Source organism: Rhea pennata, unplaced genomic scaffold (genome assembly GCF_028389875.1).
Source record: "Rhea pennata isolate bPtePen1 unplaced genomic scaffold, bPtePen1.pri scaffold_32, whole genome shotgun sequence".
NCBI classification, from domain to species: Eukaryota; Metazoa; Chordata; class Aves; order Rheiformes; family Rheidae; genus Rhea; species Rhea pennata.
Genome location: NW_026907679.1, coordinates 1,487,477 through 1,507,347, shown reverse-complemented (window position 1 = coordinate 1,507,347; position 19,871 = coordinate 1,487,477). Strand labels below are relative to the sequence as shown.

The 19,871-nt window shown below is 51.0% G+C and overlaps 2 protein-coding genes across 2 annotated transcripts; one reads left to right on the top strand and one right to left on the bottom strand.

The window, feature by feature from the left end:
- Nucleotides 1–5,449: 5,449 nt before the first annotated feature.
- Nucleotides 5,450–6,184, top strand: LOC134154523 (olfactory receptor 14A16-like; the record flags this gene model as incomplete). Its single annotated transcript, XM_062601197.1, has 1 exon — nt 5,450–6,184. A coding segment is annotated over one exon (735 nt), but the record flags the coding sequence as incomplete, so codon positions are not given.
- Nucleotides 6,185–17,536: 11,352 nt separating this feature from the next.
- On the bottom strand, nt 17,537–18,496 carry LOC134154522 (olfactory receptor 14A16-like). The gene has a single exon (XM_062601196.1). It carries the CDS (start codon nt 18,494–18,496, stop codon nt 17,537–17,539), a length of 960 nt encoding a protein of 319 aa, XP_062457180.1.
- Between the last annotated feature and the right edge of the window lie 1,375 nt (nt 18,497–19,871).

Sequence of the window (19,871 nt, the reverse complement as noted above, 5' to 3'; positions counted from 1 at the left end):
GGTAAGACAAAAAGAGCAGAATAACCCAGGAGTGACCTTAGGTTCATTAAGGCTTATTAACATATTAAACTTCGCACCCTTAAATGAAAAATGAGATGGAAATGACATGATAATGATGTTACCGCCTCTTCTTCGCTTCCTTTGCTAATTAGCAGGAATGTGAAAGTGCAAGCGCAGAGCAATTACCTGAGGTAATGAAACTGTAACCAACAGAAAGATTTGTATAAAGTACTCCCTGAAAAGTGTGTATAAATGAAGAATGAGAGGGGGAGAAGGTTTGCTAGCTTTGTGGATCTAACACCTAGCACCCATCTCTGTGCAGAAATTAAGCAAATAAATATCTCGACCCTGTGTGTCTATTGGTTACTTGCACACCAGGTAACAGAACCCAGATTTTGGACAACAAGAGGACTCACTCCATGAAACGTTCCTCACCAAAATGAGACTGAAGAGCTTGCAGCTCCCCAAGTTGTCCTCGTGGCCTTTTTGGAAGATGGGCACAGATTCCTCTTTCTAGTTGTTGGGACCTCGCTTGATCTCCACAGCCTTGCAGGGATGATAGCGACTGGCCTTGTTACGATATTGGCCAGCTCTCTGAGTATCCTCTGATGAAGCCCAACCAGCTACAGAGACTTGTGGGGGTTGAGTTCTTGCCAATAATACCTCACTGAACCCTCTTCCACCTGTGGCTCTTTTTTTCCTCTGAAGACCTGGCTCCAGGCAAAACAGCCCAGGAGATTTTGTTGGTGGAGTGGGGCCAAGAAGTCACAGAACTCCTCAGACCCTCCTGCATCTTCTGTTACTAGATTCTTTGCCCGAACCAGCAGTTGAGCCCACATTTTCCTTTTTCCTCTTTTACTGTAACTGAAGAGGTAACAGCTCTTCTTGATGCCAGTGACGTACCCTGCAAGTCCAATCCTAGCAGAGCTTTGGCTTCCCTAAGACCATCCCTGTTTTGCTGGACAAGTTTTCTGATTTCTACTTTTTTTTAGCCTCTCCCTCCTTCCAATTCTTACATACAGCCTTTTTCCTGGGAGGTCAATCCTGATTTCCCAGCATAGCCAAGGCAGTTTCCCAAGATTTCTGCTAGTTTTACTGAGTATCACTATGGCCCATTCTTGTGCTTGGCAGGTGCTGTCCTTACAGACCTGCTGGCTTTCCGGAGCTCCTGGGCCCTCACCAGTCCCCTGAGCAGGCCCAAGTCTGCTTCTCTGAAGTCCGGGGTCTGAGCTCCGCTACTATCCTTCCCCATTCTGCTCAGGATCTAGAACTCTGCTTTTTCGTTGTCACAGTAGGAAAGCACAACACTGACTGTCCCATCCTTGATCAGTTCCTCCCTGTTGAAATTGCAGACAGAGGGAAGTATGAGGACTGTCTCATTGTGCAACTGTGCAAAGAAGCTGTCCCTGGTGCCCTCCAGAAACCTCCTGGCCTGTTTCCAGCCTGTTGTTCACCTTTCCAGAGAATATCTGTGAGACTGAAGTCCATCCCCCTCCCTGCCCCACAAGATCACTTGGGCCTGTGACCCACAGAATTGCTCACATTACATTGACTTTGTCACCCTGATTAGGTGGTCTAGTTCCCATCACAATGTCACCCTGACTCTGGTGCTTACCCAAACACTTGCCTCTCCCATGGAAGAGCTCCACACATGTGAACTGCCCCTTCACACAAAGGACATCCCCCTTCCTCATCTTCTCCCTTGTTCTCTCCTGAAGAGCTTCTACCCTACAATTGGTTCCTTTCAGTCATGCAAGTGATCTCACCACATCTTATTTATTCTAGCAATGTTTCAGTCAGATCTGTGATGGTGAAACCTGTTATCAAGGGCCAAGGACACAGTGTGCGTGATGGTCCCACTTCAGAGCAGGGACATGCTGGCATACAAAGCAGGTGGCAATGTTATGGTGAAAGGATGTTCCCACTAAGAGAGCAAACCCTGCAGTGCCCGAGGCCAGGGAGAAACACAGCTGGGCTCTGCAGGAATGGGTTTGCTGCCTGAGCTGACTCTGCAGCATCGTGGGGCCTGTGTCAGAGGTGAACTGATCTCCAGGAAGGACAGGGTGCTACTGAGCAATTCCCAGGCCCTGAAAAGCCCGTGATCCAGCCACTTTGGGGAGACCATTAGCCCAGTCCCTGTTCATATCATCTGGGCAGGTGAGAAGAGGTTCAGGAGCAGGAGAGCTAGAAGGGTGTGAGAGTGCCGAGACTGGAGTGGAGACCCCGGTGTGATGTGCCTCCCATTTACACAGCACGCTTGGATGTGGACGATAATGACTGTGCCTAAGGGCAGAGGTAGGATTCATTTGTTTGGGCACAGGTAGGAAGCCCAAGATGCCCTGGGGCACTTGCCCAGCACGCGTGCCAAAGGGGCATGATTTTGCTGTAGGTGCCACGCTGTATCTGCGAGAAATACACAGTGGTGCTGGACAACCCAGGCATCCGGTATGGACCTGCCAGCCTATTTTACGTCATTAAATCAAGAGTCTGCACTGAATCACATCAGGATTTTGCACTGTAGGGATTGGCTTGTGTCTCAGCTTCGTAGTGAGTGGGGCTCCAGCAGTGTTAGACATCTAGTGTCATGGCCAAGGAAATTCCCCACCTGGCCCCCACCTCATGCTCCAGAAGGATGTGATTCTCGTAGTTGCTCCATCAGAGCAAACAGATACTTGAACTGTCTCCTTAACTCTTATCCGTCTCTTTAACTCTGTCTCTTTAATTAACACCAGAGATTTGTGGGTGAGGGACTGACTCCCACCCGCCATCTCCAGTGATTGCAATGGCAGTTCAGACAAGGAGTTCACAGGCAAACATCTCTGTTGTGCACACTTCTGCTCGGGCAAGGGGAATCCCACCTTCTCTGTGCCTGTGGAGGTCATGGGAGGGATCTGAGTCCCACTGCAGCTCAGGGGCTTCTAAACAGACATGCGATGCCCTGAAAGACTCATCAGAACCAATACCTGAGCCATGGCTAAACGAGCTCCCTTCCTGCCCCTTTCCAGGTGTCCTGCCTAGTTAAGAGATGGAACAGGGGCTTCCGGAGTGGGAGATTTCCATCTCTTGCAGATAACCATTCTCTGATGAAATAAATTGTAATGCTGGAATCATTCTTCCTTCGGGGCTTAGAGAGGGACCGTCGGTGATTATTTCAGTCTACTTCAGGGACAATTTCCCAAGAGAATGGAGCACAAGGCACAGAGAAATTCATGTCTTCAGCTGCCCCCTGCTCCTGAGCGGGGCCGGGCTCCTGGGACAGAGGGAGCCCATGGCAACCTGGAAGCATTACTGAGAGACAGCGGTGTCCAGGAGCAGCTCCTCTGCCAAGAGCAGCAGGGCTCCAGGCTCTAGGCACTGACTGTGGACATGAGATGAGAAGTGAAAGGCAGCGTGGAGTGGGAGGCCAGAGGAGAGCTCACTGTGGGAAAATCTTCACAGCCTTTGACACGGTAAGTCTCTGGCTGCAGGACAACACCACTGAGATTCCTGGACGGGTCTTCTGAACCCAGCCCATCCCGTGCCTGGAAGGCTTTTTACGGATCACTCTCCTGGTTTCTAACATGCATGGCAGGCTTGCCTGAAAGGGAAGGCACTCTCCGGAGGCTCTGATTTTGTTTTATATCTTTGGCAGGGCACAAACTGGAAAGGATGGTTTAGGCTTAGGTGACTGGAAGAGAGTTCTGCAGTATTCCTGTGAGGGACCAATAGGTCTACAAGGACCCCAGAAAGCTCCTTTAGTCACCTTTTCACCTGCCAGCAGCAGCAATATCACCTTTGCAGCTCTCACCAGTCTCATAATGCTTAGTCTCACCTGCTCCTTAGGTCTTGCACACGCAGATGCCCCTGGGCAGGGCCCTTTGGCCAGAAGGAGTCTGTAGGGCAGAGCCAAATGCCCCGTGGGTGGCATGGGGTCAGGGAGCACTGACAGGGGACAGACGTGGGGACAGAGAAAGAGCTCCCAGTGGGGACAGCTCCAGGGAGCTGAGAGATTCTCGGGAAACGTGAGGAAAGTGCCCACAGAAACACTGTGGCAGGCTGGACTCAGGCAACTCTCCCGTGGTCCTCCCTCTCCCTTTCTGCTCTTGTACTTGCTGTCAGCTGGAGGTTCAGCTACAAATTCAGACACCCACCCTGAGGTCCTCCCATGGAGGTGTCTGCAGAGGGCTGAGGTGCCCACGGCCTGTTCTCATCCCAGGGTGCTGGGAAATGTGATTTGAGGGTCTGGGGGACAACTTGACTCTCCCTTTAGAAGATCTCCTTTTCAGAACATGTGAGTGAGTCCTTATGGTGTCCTGCTGGGTTTGAAAGCTGCCCTCCAGAAGGACACAGCTCTCCCATTGGATCTTAGCAATGCTGGAGATCCCTTTCAAGTAGTTCAGGAGGTACTAACACCAGAAAATGCTGCTGAGCACCTTCGTATGTGTGCAGCTGAAGTGAACCCAGCGTTTCCTCGGCTAGAATGGAAGTGTTGAGAGTTTCCTCCACTCTCGGCAGTCAGCTCACAGAGTCCTTGGTCGAATCAGGTATGTCAGGAGCAACGTTCTGTTCTCTCCATCACATCTCCACCTCGGGCTGTGAAAGAGAGCAGAGTTAGATCTGTGCTTTGAAACCAGCCTCCCCTGATCTCATCAGAGTTCAATGTCTTTTTTTAGAGTAACTTGTGGGTGAAATCATCCTTTGGGTAATGCAAGTGCAAGCACAGGGCAGCTGGGAGCAAGGCAGGAGGACTCAACAGCACTCCTGAGCCAGCATTTACTACAATTCACTTTCTCCTCTCTCTTTTTTTTTTTCATCCTTGCAGAAATGAAATCATCTGTCCTTAAAAAGACCACTCACCAGATGTGATGGAAGAATCTAAAAAATCTACAAACAAATAACTGTAAAAAAATGCCACTCTGTATGCAGCACAAATTCTGTAGAACTGTATGTAAGGATATTAACAGATCTTTTCCTTTAAAGGTGGGCACATCAATTGTGAAAATCAGAGCTATCACAAACCAGCCCCACATACCACCTGCTGTAAAGTAGGACAGGCCTCCGCTCCTTCCAAAACACTTAGATGGAGCTGAAGCTGAGGAGCTGAACGAAGGTCTTCCTGAGAAGGAGAAAAGAAATTTGTCTATACTGTGGGGTGGGTGGCTAAGTGGGTAGTATTTCTAAGAAAATTTGAAAGTTTTTCTCAGAGAAAAGAAGTGGTCACTGTCTTTCCCCCCTTGGACAGTTGCCCTGTGCCCCAAAGCAGCAAATGTCCAACAGCAGCAGCTCCCTCAATGAGTTCCTTCTCCTGGCACTTGCGGGAACCCGGGAGCAGCAGCTCTTGCACTTCTCCCTCTTCCTGGGCATCTACCTGGCTGCCCTCCTGGGCAACAGCCTCATCATCACAGCCGTAGCCTGTGTGCCCAACCTCCACACCCCCATGTACTTCTTCCTCCTCAACCTCGCCCTCCTCGACCTTGGCTCCATCTCCACCACTGTCCCCAAATCCATGGCCAATTCCCTGAGGAACACCAGGTCCATTTCCTACTCAGGATGTGTTGCCCAGGTCTTCCTGGTTATCTTCTTGTTTTCAGCAGAGTATTATCTTCTCACTGTCATGGCCTATGACCGCTATGTTGCCATCTGCAAACCCCTGCACTATGGCACAATCATGGACAGCAGAGCTTGTGTCAGAATGGCAGCAGCTGCCTGGGCCAGTGGTTTTATCAATGCTGTGCTGCACACTGGGAACACATTTTCAATACCACTCTGCCAAGGCAATGCTGTGGACCAGTTCTTCTGTGAAATCCCCCAAATCTTCAAACTCTCCTGCACAGACTCCTACCTCAGGGAAGTTGGACTTATTGTGGTTAGTGTCTTTTTAGTCTTCTGGTGTTTCATTTTCATTGTGCTGACTTATGTGCAGATCTTCAGGGCTGTGCTGAGGATCCCCTCTGAGCAGGGCCAGCACAAAGCCTTTTCCATGTGCCTCCCTCACCTGGCCGTGGTCTCCCTGTTTGTTGTGACTCTCACGTTTGCCTACCTGAAGCCCCCCAATTTTTCCTCCCCAGCTCTGGATCTAGTGGTGACTGTTCTGTATTCGATGGTGCCTCCAGCAGTGAACCCCCTCATCTACAGCATGAGGAACAAGGAGCTCCAGGAGTCAGTGAGGAAACTGTTCCAGCTGGTACAAGTACAGCAGCCATAGGCTGCCCATGTCACCTCACAAGCGATTCCCAGTTTATCTCACAGAACACTTGTGCTGCAGGAATTCTCTCTGTAATAGTCCTATTTGTGCACAAATGTTTGAATTCATTCTGCTCCTGCAGGAGCACAAATCCCATCTCTGTGATCCAGAGGCCTCCTTAAAATTGACTTTCCACTGTGTCAGAGCTGGCCTCCCAAGTAACATCTCTGTAATAAAAGGAGATCTCCTTAGTACTGTGCCTGAAGGCTGGGCTCTTCTTCCCAAGCAGGAGTGAAGAATGTGCTCAGGGAATTGCACCCATAAAGGCCCTGTTGTTGTGCCTGGGATTCCCATGGACAAAGGGGCATCAACTCTTTTGAGTGTTATGTGAGGGAATGGGGATGGATTTAGCCGTCACTTGTGGATGCCCAGTGTCCCTGGAGAGGGTGAGTGGTCAAAGAGGTCTCTATTGGGGACTGTACCACATATTAGAGGGCTGGTGACAGATGGTCATTCTTCTGGAAGGGAATATGGAGTCACCTGGCGAACAGAGGGGAACTCCAGGGGCAGCGTGTGCCTGGACTGGCACTCTCCGGAGTGGAGACCCTCAAAATCAAAAGGAAAGGGACAAACCAAGGAATGCACCAAATCAGGGCTCTTCATTCACAGGAGGGGGAGTGGGCTGGGTCTCATGACACCTCTGAACACATCCTGAGCAATGTGAAATTCTCCACCTGAACATAAGGAAGATCTTCTTTGCTGTGAGAGTGATAGAGCACTAGAAGAGGTTTACCAGAGAGATTGTGGAGTCTCCTTCTCTGGAGATATTCAAGACCTGCCTGAATGCAATCCAGTATAACATGCTCTAGGTGACCCTGCTTGAGCAGGGTGGGGGTGGACTAGATGATCTCCAGAGGTCCCTTCCAACCTCAGCCACTCTGTGTGATTCTGAGAAATGCCCTGTCATTGCTCCATCCATCCTCCACTGTCATAAATCCTGGGCAGGGGGAGAGGTTGTCAGGTGCAACGATGCTGGTCCAGCTGGCTCTGCTCTGACCATCATGGCCAGTGCTGAGTCACCCAGTGGCCCCATAGCCCACTCACCCTGCGGAGCAGCACTGCGATCCTGCAGCTCTGTGGGGAACCTAGGGGAGCAGTGCAGGAATGGCCGGCCAGGCCAGCACAGACACACTGACCTTGGGAAAGGCTCTCTGGGGAACAAGGATGTCTGCAGAGAAGAGCAAAGGACCAATTGTGTGCTTGTAGTGGGGAATAAATGAAAACCCGTTGCTATGTCTCTCAGTTCAGGGCAAGCTGCTCTGTCACTGGAACTGCCTGAGGAGCTCCGGGGCCAGGACTCTTGTGCTGTCCTGGGGAGAGGGGCTGCCCAAAGGGGCTGCAGGCAGCCAGAGTTAAGGACCTCCTGCTCATAGGTGCAGTGGAGACATGAAGCCATCAGTCTCCATTTGTTGTGCCACTGCTGACCCCCAGCCCAGGTGCTGATGGAGAGGCTCACACCCCTCTCTGCCCCACAGGAGCTGCTGTGTCCTTCAGAGGGGCTGGAGCTGTGGGGTGAGTGTCCAGGGCTCTGCAGCCTCCTACTGCAGGCACTGCTGTAGGGCCATCCTATCTGGGGCTGCTCTGCTGGGTGGGCAGCGGAGAGAGCAGGAGATGTGAGGAGAGCCAGAGAGGGGCTGGGTTGGGCTGGAAAAGGCCTGGGAGAGGAAAAATGCCATGTGCTTGCAGGACAAATGCAGGTTTCTGGGGGAAGGCACCAGGCCATGAAGGGTGTTCCCCCTGTGGAGCTCCTCCTCCTTCTCCCATCTGTGCATGTCCTGCCTGGCACCCTGAGCACTGGTGCTGCTGCCAGGCAGAGGTGGAGGATCTCCCTGAGCAACTTCTCTGGGAGGTCCCCAGGGAAACACTGTGCCCAGACCCAGACCCTGCCCCAGCATGGCAGAGGGGAGCTGCCCTCTCTTCATCCACCCTGGCAGTGCCAGCACCACTTCAGCTCACTCCTGAAAGGCTCCAGTGCAGCCCTGGAGGGAGCTGGGGCCACCTTGGGCCCCAGGGCAGCCTGGTGCCAGGAGGTTTTAACATGGGCACAGCAGCACCAATGCCAGGAGCAGGGTGAGAAGAAGGGAAATTGGGGTGAAGAGCCCTGCCCTCGGCTGCACGGCCAAGGCACTGGCCAGGCTTCAGGTTTGGAGTGGATGCCTGTTTGAGGGTAGGAGCACAGGGACGTTCATGGGCTTCCCATGCACAGTGAGCTTGCAGTGCTTCTGAAGCAGAGGCTGAAGAGCAAGAGTTCATGGAGTCACAGAGGAGTTTCAGTGGGAGGGGGCCTCTGGAGGTCTCCTGTCCAGCCTCCCACACAAAGTAGGGCCGACTGGAGTCCTCCAGTCCTGTCTTGCTGTTATTGGACTGTGCCTGGCCCCAGTTATCATCTCCCAGCCTGCTCTGCTCCTCTTGTCCAGGCACTGCAGGATAGCACCTCCCATGGGTGGGTCCCTGCCCTGCCTGCCTTGCTGGTGCCCTCTGCTCCTGGCTCTGCTTCCCTTCCTATACGGAGCAGCCCCATTCTTGCTGCTCCCGACCACATCCTCTTTGTAGCAGGAACCCTATCACAAATGATGCTTAAGTAGTTGAGCTGTGGCACAGAAGAACCTGCCTGCCCAACTATGTGTCACAAAATCAGGCCCAAGCAGCTGCCCTTGCTTTGTCATGCAGCTAAACTTCTACATGCAGTGTGACCTGTGTAGGAGTCCCAGATCTGAAGCTCTCCTTACACGCTGAAATTGGCTGTCAGGCTAGAGTGGCTGTTATGGATATCAGGTGGGCTGTTATGGATATAGAGTCACCTTTTGCAGTTACAACCTTCTCTAGGATCTGCTCATGTCCCAGCTTCCCTTGCCAAGGCTTTCCTGACTGTAGTGAGGAGACAAATGCATAGTAGAGATGGGGTGCTGGGTCAGCAGGACGAGAACAGGGTCAGGTCAGCATTCGAGAGGTGCAAGGCCAGGCACAGCCACGTCCACACCATTCATGTCCACATGGTTCATGGCCCAAGCTTCCCAGCAAAGGGGAGGAGGCCCCACAGTGAGTCCAGTCACTCTCTGCCTCTCCTGTTCTTGTGCCCAGAAGACCCGCTTCCCCGTTTGCCTGCAGCCCCTCCATGCTCACCTCTCTGCCCAGCACAGCACAGGAGCCCTGGCCCTGCGGCTCCTGCTACCCCAGGGGCAGAGCCATCTGTCCCGAGCTGGAGTACAGAGAAACCTCATTCTCCTTCTCATTTTCTATCTCTGAGTGCTGCCTGCCTTTTCTGCTGGGACATCCCTGCTCTCCAGAAAGCCCTTCCCCAGGTCAGTGTGTCCATGCTGGCCAGGCCAACTGTTCCTGAACCCCTGCCCTGTGCTCCCCACAGGACCCCGGGGTGGCAGGGCTTCTCTGCAGAGTGAGCGGCTGTGGAGCCAAGGGGTCACATGGTGACTCCTGACTCTGCCCTGGCCATGCTGGCCAGGGTGAGAAGCAGACCTCATCAGACAGGAATGACCACTGCTGATACTGCTGGCGTGTGTCTGTGCTCAGGGACCATGTTCAGAGTGACCCGAGGCCATCTGCAATGGCAGGAGATGTGTTAGGTGGGCACTAACTCCAGCCGGTGGTGTTTCACTGAGGGTGCAGGAATCACTCTCCAGTGCCCTTTCCCTGGGCCTCCCGGGTCCCCACTGCCTCTCCAGGCATTGCAGAGCCCTTGTTTTCCCAGGAATATCGGGATTTAGTGCTTTACTTTCTGGTTACTCCACTGTGGACCATCCCTCACTTTGCGAGGCTCCATTCCCTGCCCACCCGAGGCACACACTCTGCCTGGAGCTCCCCTGAGCTCTCCTCATGGCTCTGATTCCCCTCCAGGAGGACGGGCATCTGTCATCAGCACTGTCACCTGCAGGACAACTGAGGGCAGGTAATTCAGAGACCATCTACACTGGTCACTGACAGATGTGCCGTGAATCCAGACCTGTGTCCCTAGCAGATCAGCCAGAGACTCTAAGCTCATCCCCTGGATCCCGTGGAGCTTACAAGAAAAAGAGCATTCCCTTTTGTGGTGCAATCCCTTGAGGTTAATTTTGACTCCATCTTCTGAAGAAAGGCCAGATCTCAGGCACGTCACAGAGGAGATCCCCTGTCACTATGGAAATGTTATTCTGGAGGCCAGGTCTGGCATAAAGGTGCCCAGTGCCTGGTCCTGCCTGAGCTCACAGAAATCCGCAAGGAAGCACCACATTACCAGGGCACTTAGGCCATACACACACATGAGAACACAGCAGGACAGTGTGGAACTTAGGAGAACAGCTCTGAAAAGGGAAAGTCTTGCTACTTTTGGTGAATGATTCTCCAGGAAATCTGCAGCCCCCTAATCGAAGGCTGCGGCAAGGAAATGCCAGCTGTGGCAATGTGGGGATGGTGCTGAGGAGCAGAGGGCCTGTTCCACAGGCTGCCTCCAGACTCTTCTCCTCCCCACTCCTGCTCTGCTGTGAGCATTGGAGCACTGCAGTGGGAAGGGACCAGTCACAGTGACAGCTGGCTGCCACCTTCCCCAAAGAGGGATGGCAGATCACACACTGACTGTGGCCAGGGGAGCAGAGCTCTTCTAGTGGACACAGGACCATGGTATCACCCGGTCTGTACTCATCTGAGTCCGACTCTGTCCCCCTGAGCTTCCTTGGTATCAGTGCTGGAAAAGACATTGCAAAGGGAAGCTACCTGTGTTGCCCAGAGGGCATCTGAGGGGGTTCAGACTAGTGGGCTCTGAGGTTCCCCCATGTCTGCTGATGAAGCGGGAAGCCTGGGTCAGATTGAAATGAGAGATTCCTGAGAAGCGATGCAAACCAAAACAATGTTTTTTTTTTTTCATTTTACAAGAATATATCAGAGAAAAGTAAGAAAGAAATGCATAACACGGAGCCTTGATGCCAAATGCCCTGTGAAGGAGGCACGGGCACACATTGGATATTTACTGATGCTGACATTGTACCTATATAAGCAGTTTCCTCAGGGCATCCTTGAGCTCCCTGTTCCTCATGCTGTAGATGAGGGGGTTCACTGCTGGAGGCACCACTGAGTACAGAACAGCCACCACTAGATCCAGAGATGGGGAGGAGATGGAGGAGGGCTTCAGGTAGGCAAAAAAATGAGGTACAGATAAAGAGAGAGACCACGGCCAGGTGAGGGAGGCACATGGAAAAGGCTTTGTGCCAGCCCTGCTCAGAGGGGATCCTCAGCACAGCCCTGGTGCAGCCTCTGGGCACAGAGGAGAGGGGGCTCTGGAGTTGATAGTTTCCTCTCACACTTTGACCATGGCTTTGCTGCCTAAAGCCGTCCCTGCAGGGAGCTGTGTCTCTGTCCCCACATCTCTCCCCTCACTGATCACAGACCCCATCCCTCATGCTCAGCATTCAGCTCTGCCCTGCAGAAAGCTCCCAGAGGCAGGGCACTGTCCAGGGGCACCTCCAGGCTTGTAGGTGCTAAGGAGCAGGTGAAGCAAAGCTAGCTGAGGGTGGAAAGGTGATGCTGACCCTATCGGTAGGCTTCAGGTTGGATGAAGGGATTTGCCGAGTCCCTCCCAGAACTAACCCTCTCTCAGTATCAGTATCCTGGAGCCTCAGTACTCTTTTAAACCTGACACATCCAGACCCATTTCACCCCACCCAAACAGAAAATAACTGAAAGCACCAACTCATGAAAGCACCTTCTCTTTCAGCTCTCCCCTGCCTTGGCATTCCTGTTGAAAAGTCACCTCCAGATATGTCCCCCAGTCCTCACCCACTCAACAGCCTCTCCATGGGAGAAAGTACCTGCCCTGCTGGGAGTCACTCCTCCCACCCAGAGCCTCTCCATACAGCATAGTGAGGAATTCCCAGGCAGACTGAGTGCTGACCCTCACAGGCGGCAGGGTCACTGCCCCAGGCACACAGCACCTGAGGTGTAGTGATGCTGCTCTGATTTACAGTCCATGCACACCTGGATGCATGCACAGGCTTCACACCCCTGCAGCCATCCCTGGGAGGAAAAAGCAGGATGCCCTGTACTTCTGACAGTGTGGCAGGGAATCCTTGCTCTGAAGCATCTCCCAGTCCTCTGCACTGGAGAAGTTGAGAAAGTAATCTGTAAAAAAAACACTCATGGGATGGAACAGGTTCAGAAGAGCCCTCCAGGAACCTCAGTAGCATTGTCCTGTAGCCAAAGACTTACTGTGCAAAAGGCTGAGAAGATTTATCTCTCAATAAGCTCTCCTCCGTCCTCCCACTCCACACTGCCTTTCGCCTTCTCTCTCACTCATCTCATCTCTGCAGCAGCAGGCAGTGCCCAGAGCCCTGCTGCTCTTTGCAGAGGAGCTGCTCCTGCACAAGACCATGTCTCAGCAGTGCTGCCAGGCTGCCATGATCTTCCTCTGTCCCAGGCTCCCGGCCCCCCTCGGCAACAGTGATCCAGCTGAAGACATGAATATCTCTGTCTCTTATGCTCCCTCCTCCTGGGAAATGTTCCCTAAAGTAGATTAAAACATCCACGTAATTTCCTTTTCTAAAGAGTGCAAGGGGAGACTGATTCCAACATTGCAATTTGTTTCATCAGAGGATGGCTACCTATGAATATGAACATCACACCGATGTCTGCTCTAGTCTCAGTACTCTCAAAAAGCCTCCTAGCTCTCCTCCCACTGAACCTCTTCTCACACAGCAGATGATATGGACAGGGATTAGACTAATGATGTCCTCAGGGTGCCTGCATCACAGGATGCCCAGGCACAGGGACTGCTTCTGTGGCACGTTGTCCTTCCTGGAGATTGGTTCAGGAAGTCTGTCACAGGTGCAATGGTGCCATAGAGTTAGCTCAGGCAGACAGCCCCTCTCCTCCCACTCCTGCATGGCCCAGCTCTTTCCCTGTGGCCTTGGGCACTGCAGGGTTTGTTCTGTTAGTAAGAACCTCCTTTCACCAGTACATCACCACCTGCTATCCATGCCAGCATGTCACCATGTGCAATCAAAGCCTTTGCATGAGTATGGTCCTTAGTAACATGTTTCCCTGTGACAAATCTTTGGTCGGTGCCACAGCTGAGGGTGTTGAAGACAACCTATATGGAAACATACACAGCCTAGGGTTCAGGCAGGAGCAAATGGAGATGCACAATCTCTCACAAGACTGCCATGTGGCTGGAATAACTGAGACATGGTGGGATCACTTACATGACTGTCGTCCTTCAATGGCAGATACAAGTTCTTCAGGAGAAACCACCAGGAAAATGAGGAGAGGGAAGCCCTATGTGGGAAACTTGGATATATGGAGCTGCTCCATGAGATGGACCAAAGGAGGCAGCTCTAAATGGCAAAGGAGTTCAGGAAAGCTGGCAGGTTTTTAAGGAATGCACTGGTCAAGCAAAAGAACACTCATAACACAGAGTTTGTGAAATTAGTGGACATCCCTGGACCCCATCTTAGATAAATAGGGAGCTCACATGTGAGCTCCAGAGCAATAAAGTAGCATATAGAAAGAGCAAGAATGGAGAGACTGCCAAGGAGGAATTTAGAAATATTGTCCAGTAAAGTCAAGATGGTGTTAAGGAAGCCAAATCTCCTCTGGGACAGAGACACTTAAAGGGGATGTGAAGGACAGGAAGAAAAGCTGCTACTACTTCAGTCACAGTGACAGGATAAACAAGGGAATGTGGCCTCAATGCTGAATGGGGCAAGGATTCTAGCAAAAGTGGATGTAGATAGGTCCCGGGAAGTCAAGTCCTTCCTGGCTTCAGTCTTCACCATCAAGGTCTGCTGAGCTGTTGTGTCTAGAGTCAGGACTCCTGAGGAAAAATGCAACCCACAATGGCTAAGTCTCTACAACTCAACCTGTAGAAGTCTATGGGGTTAGAATCCTCGCATCCATGGACATAGGGACAATCAACTGCTAGGACAGTAAGGCTGCTCTCTCTCATCTTGGAAAGGTTGTGGAGATCAGAGGAGGTCCCAGCTAGCAGAATACTGAATATGCTGTGCCCCTCTTCAGAAAAGGCCACAAGGATGAACCAGGGAGCTGCAGGCCGATCAGCCTCACCCTGGTGAGGAGTGTGTCTTGGAGCCAGTCCTCTCAGATCACATTTCTGGACAGGAGAAGAAGGTGCCTGGGAAGAGTCTGCATGGATTTATTAAAGGTAAAACATTCCTCAATAACCTGATTGTCTTCTGTGATAAAATGATAATGACCTGTACATGCAGAGAAGAGGAGAGTAGTGCATATCCAGCACACATTCAGATGGGCAAAAGGCTGGCTGGATGATCAAGCTCAGAGCATTTTACTGAATGGGTCAGGCTTTAGCAGGAAGTCAGGTAAAGGTGGGGTCCACAGCGGTACACTCTGCATCCTGTCCTGTTTGAAAGGCTCGTCAGTGGGGCAGAACAACACATGCATCAGGCCAGGCAGAGACCTGGCTGGCAGAGGACTGATCCTGAGGAGAATGTCATGAAGGATGTCATATGAGTCAGTGGTGCATGCTCACCACAAACTAGGCCAGCTGCACATAGGACTGTTTTAGGAAGAGCATGTCCAGCCAGAGAGGGGCAGTTCTCATCCTCCTCAACTCAGCATTGGTGTGGCCACGTCTGGAACAGTGGGTCCCAGTGTGAGCTACCCAGGGCTGGAAGAGTGGGGAGAAACTGGTGATGGTTCAGAAGAGGTCTACCCAGATGGGATTGGGGTCCTGAAGTACATGGGCTGTATGGACAGACCGAGGGACCTGGGTTGCTTTGGCCTGCTGAAGTGAGGCTAGGGTCACTAGAGTAGTTGGCTGTGACTACTTGAAGGGTGGCTTCAGAGATGATGGAGTCTGTTTTGGCAGTGGGAAGCAGCATGAGAAGGGGAAAGAGTCACAAACTGCATCTTGAGAGGTTCAGACTATCCTTCAGCTAACAAGAATGTCACTTGTAGGGTAGTGCTGTGGTGCAACAGGACACCCAAAGGGACTCCATGATCAGCTCCAGGCTTTGTGTTTCAAGGAGCAGCCAACAAGGACGGAGGGATGTCAGTAAAGGTGGGGAGATTCTGCAGTGAGAACAAGGTGGGGAAGCTGGCTGGGTGCCTACAGGCTGCAGGGAAACAGGTTCAGGTTTGGGACAGCTTTGGATTGTCTGTGGTGGAGGTGACTGAGCACAATGCCAAGGCTGAAAGCTTCCAACAGAACTGAGATCTGATATGGTTGATGTGTCTGCCACAAAGGCCTATGAGAGGAAACTTCTTCCTTGTGGCATCAGGGTCTCATGGCTCCCCTTCCCCTGTTGGCCCAAAGTGTGCTGAATCATTGTCCTACACTTGGCCTTGCACACCCCCACCCTCACACTGTCCCTAGGAAGAGCCCTGAGCAAAGTGTGAGGGAAAGGATCATCCTTCCCTAGGGCTGGCAGTGAGGTTTGGCCATCCTTCTTGACGATGCACATCAGGGCTGACTCGGCATCACAGCCACCTGCACATTGCCTTTGCCTACCTGCAATCAGTGCCTCAAACTTTCTGCTCTCATCAGCCCCTAGGGAACCCCTCCAGCAAGGTCCACTTCCCAGAAGAAATAACCTTCCTCAAAATGTTTTTTGACAGATAGAAAGGAAAGGCTAGAGAGAACCACAGCAGAGGAGCTATGTAAAGAGACAGGTAGCCTGCTGGGAGATGAGACAAGCTTCAGACTCCCAGAAACTCAGAGCAGCACCTGGAGAGTTGAGAGGTATCTGAATGAACAAAGCTCAAAGGGAGGAGGAAGACTGGGAAATATAGAAAGTGCATACGCCCAGACCATCTGATGCAAAGCTGACTTTAGAAATGATCAGTTTAATCAGGACATGTGGGAATATGTGAGACATCCATATCCCTAATAGACCTACATCCACAGCTGAATAGACAGAGCAGTGAAAACACAAGGTCAAGGACAGATCGACGGTTCTTCTTCAGAGATTAATCCTCTTCCACTATTTCCTCATAGGAAAATACTGACATTAAAATTAGCCTGTCATTTGAGCTAATGGAAGTGTGGTCATATTTTTGAAATGTTGAAAACAGTTCTTGACCTTTCCAGGCAGAGCTCTGCTATCCAACCACAACCACTGAGTGGTACTTGGAGAAGCTCTGGTGTCTCCAAGGGACCTGCCTGGGCCTGGTAGCTCTCAGAGGGAATCTTTGGAGACTGGAGCTCCTCAGATCTGCAGATTGAGGCAGGGCAGAGGGGACCAGGGCACCTGCAATGGCACCAGCTGTCCATGACCCTGTGACTATATCCCACTTCAATTCTGAACATCTCTTCCCTTAAAAATAAATAAATAAATAAATAAAATTAAATAAAGCCTTTAAATCCCCCAGAAAGTACACACTCTCTCTCTCTTAAAAAAAAAAAAAAAAAAGAATCACAGAAAAAGTAAAAGCTGGACTGTAAAATAAAACATTTCTTCATTTTAAACCTTCTTCTTAATTTCTTTCATTTTCTCAACATCTCTGTTATAATCAGGCCTACAATACTAAACAAGGTATTTTTGTGTCTCACACAGAGTCCGCTGCTCAGAAGACCACCCAGTGCCCATGGCTGTCCATGCCACCCTCAGTCTTTGTGCAGAGCATGTTGCTTTCTGAAGTGTCAGGCTCTCTTGACTGGTGAAGAAAGCAGGATGACCAGCTTAAAGAAAATGTTCTGGTTTTGGATGGCCAAATTTTCACAAATCTCAACATACTTACGTTACCATGACGTTTTAAAGGAGTCGCTAAAACATCTAGCCACACTCCCTTTTCATTCTCTGCATGGTCAATGAAGTGTGACATTGTTTTGGGGGACAACAGGGAGGAGGCTTATCTCACCCCATGCCAGACCTCATCAGTGCAAATGTCTCTGTCTAACCCATTTGTCTGGACTTCCCGTTCTTGTCAATGGAGGTAAAAGTTGTCCCAGCTCAGGTGGTTTGGAATACATTTACAAATGACAAGCCATAGGAGCTATCTCCAAAATTTCCAGCACCACACGGAAGCACAGGGCATCTCAGGCAGAAACAGCTCTCTATGTGGTCCAATGTAAAACATTTCCTATCATTACTTTCAATGGAGAAAATTTGTTCTGAGGAGCTACTTTATTTAAATCAACGTTTCAGCTCTCTTCTTCTGCCTCTCTGTCCTTTCTTCTTCTGCCTCTTTTACATAGGCATCAGGCAAGACAGAGCAGTCTCAGTAAAAGTGGAATGAATCCAACCATTTATACCACAATTTGATTACAAGTACTACTACCAATAGCAAAAAAAAAAAAAAAAAAAAAAAAAGTGAGTAAACAATGCTTGGTCACGATATGGGATACAGTGAGAATCATTTGCGGAGGGCAAAGGCAATCTTATCACTGTTGAAAAATGTCCATGAAATAATTTTCCTCAGGGCATCCTGGAGCTCCTTGTTCCTCATGCTGTAGATGAGCGGGTTCACTGTTGGAGGCACCAATGAATACAGAACAGCCAACACCAGATCCCGAGTTGGGGAGGAGAAGGAGGGGGGCTTCAGGTAGGCAAAGAATGAAGTACTGACAAACAGGGAGACAACAGCCAGGTGAGGGAGGCACATGGAAAAGGCTTTGTGCCGGCCCTGCTCAGAGGGGATCCTCAGCACAGCCCTGAAGATCTGCACGTAGGACACCACAATGAAAATGAAACACCCAAAGATTAAACAGTGACTAACCACAACAAGCCCAGCTTCCCTGAGGCAGGAGTCTGCGCAGGAGAGCTTGAGGATCTGGGGGATTTCGCAGAAGAACTGGTCCACTGTGTTGCCTTGGCAGAGTGGTATGGAAAAAGTGTTTCCAGTGTGCAGCACAGAATTGAGAAAACTACTGGCCCAGGCAGCTGTTGCCATTCTGACACAAGCTTTGCTGTCCATGAGGATCCCATAGTGCAGGGGTTTGCAGACGGCAACAAAACGGTCATAGGCCATAACAGTGAGGAGAGAATACTCTGCTGAAAACAAGACGACAACCAGGAAGACCTGAGCAGCACATCCTGAGTAGGAAATGGCCCTGATGTTCCAGAGGGAATTGGCCATGGATTTGGGAACAGTGCTAGAGATGGTGCTGAGGTCAAGGACAGACAGGTTGAGGAGGAAGAAGTACATGGGGGTGTGGAGATGGTGGTCACAGGCTACAGCTGTGATGATGAGGCCGTTGCCCAGGAGAGCAGCCATGTAGATGCCCAGGAAGAGGGAGAAGTGCAAAAGCTGCAGCTCCCATCTGTCTGTGAATGCCAGGAGGTAGAACTCATTGAAGGAGCTGCTGTTCGACATTTTGCTCTCTCCAGGCATGGGGGACTGTCCAAAGAAGAAAAGACACTGATAAGTTAGGAGAGAATTTTCAAGCAAAAAAGGCCCCAAATGTTCTAGTTCTCATAAACCCCTCCCTCACTGCTTCTCTCTTTACTGGGAGGATCTTTGTGCAGCTTCTTTGCTTGAGCTTTGTTTTGCACTGACTGAGTGTGTTTTGAAGAGCAGTGACTTCTGCCAGTGGGTTGCAGAGGGATCTGTCCTGCTGTACATTAGTGGGAACAGGGGAGTGGAGGTGACTAGCCCTGACATTCACATTTTCTGTCAAATGAAATGCACTCACCTTGTCGAAGAGCATCTCAGCATCTTCAGTTCCTACTCTAAAGAATGAGGTTTGAGGTTTTAGGGATTTTTAAATAGTGTTTAGTTTCTTGGAGATGTCCTTGTCACAGCCGTGCAGTGTTCCTTAAAGGCAGAAATCCTCAGCATTTCTACTGCAAGTTCTGAGAGGATCAAATTCATTTTACCTACCACAGAGTGGGGACATTTTGTCTATCTATAAGCCCTGTTCCCAGCTGTGCTGTGCTCACACCTATTTGAGCTGAAGGATGATGTTACCCTAAAAAGAAACCAGCCCCTGCTGAGTGCAGAGGAATCTAGTTTCAAAGAGCAGGTCTCCAAACTTCTCATCCTTTCTGCAGGCACCTGAGGGAGCTCTGCACACTCCCCTTCTAGCCAAGGACACACAGGGCTCTTTTCAGGTGCCTCTGTACAGCCTCCCACCACCGTCTCCAGACTCTCAGCATCTCTGCACCTTCCTCGCTTGTCTCTCAGGTATCACAGAGGTGCTATGAGACAGCTCTGGCTTTTGGGGAGGAACTTGAGCCTAGCAGGACATCACAGGGAAGCAGTCAAAGGACTAGTAGGGCTGTAGATGGGCTCTCCTTAAGGGAGAATCAGATCATTTCCCTGCCTCACGAACTGCATTGTCTGGAGCATCACAGGTAAGAAGAGAGCTGGGAAAACCTCATTCCCATGCAGACCCTTCTGTTCTCCAACTCACAGTGTCAAGATCTGAACTGTAGCTGACATCCCCCCAGTCCTGTCAAGTCTGAGAGAATAGGACCATCATGGAGAGGAGGGGAAACAAAGAGCAACACCATGATCCTGATGCCAAGGCAGACAAGTACAGAGAGTGAGGCAGGGGGAGAGGGACAGAGAGACAGAGAATGACACTTGGGGAAACTTTCATCTTACCCAGGTGGGCATGCCACATCACAGACAGTGACATTGCAGGGAAGTCACTCTCAGCCCCTTTGTTCGGCAGCACAAAACAGACTTGTGGCAGGAGAGAGGCCCTTCTCCTCTGCCGGAGGTCCGGCTGCAGAGGAGACAGCTC

Excerpts from the sequence above, each read along its gene's own strand:
- LOC134154522 (XM_062601196.1), bottom strand. The coding sequence starts at position 18,496 with ATGTCGAACAGCAGCTCCTTCAATGAGTTCTACCTCCTGGCATTCACA.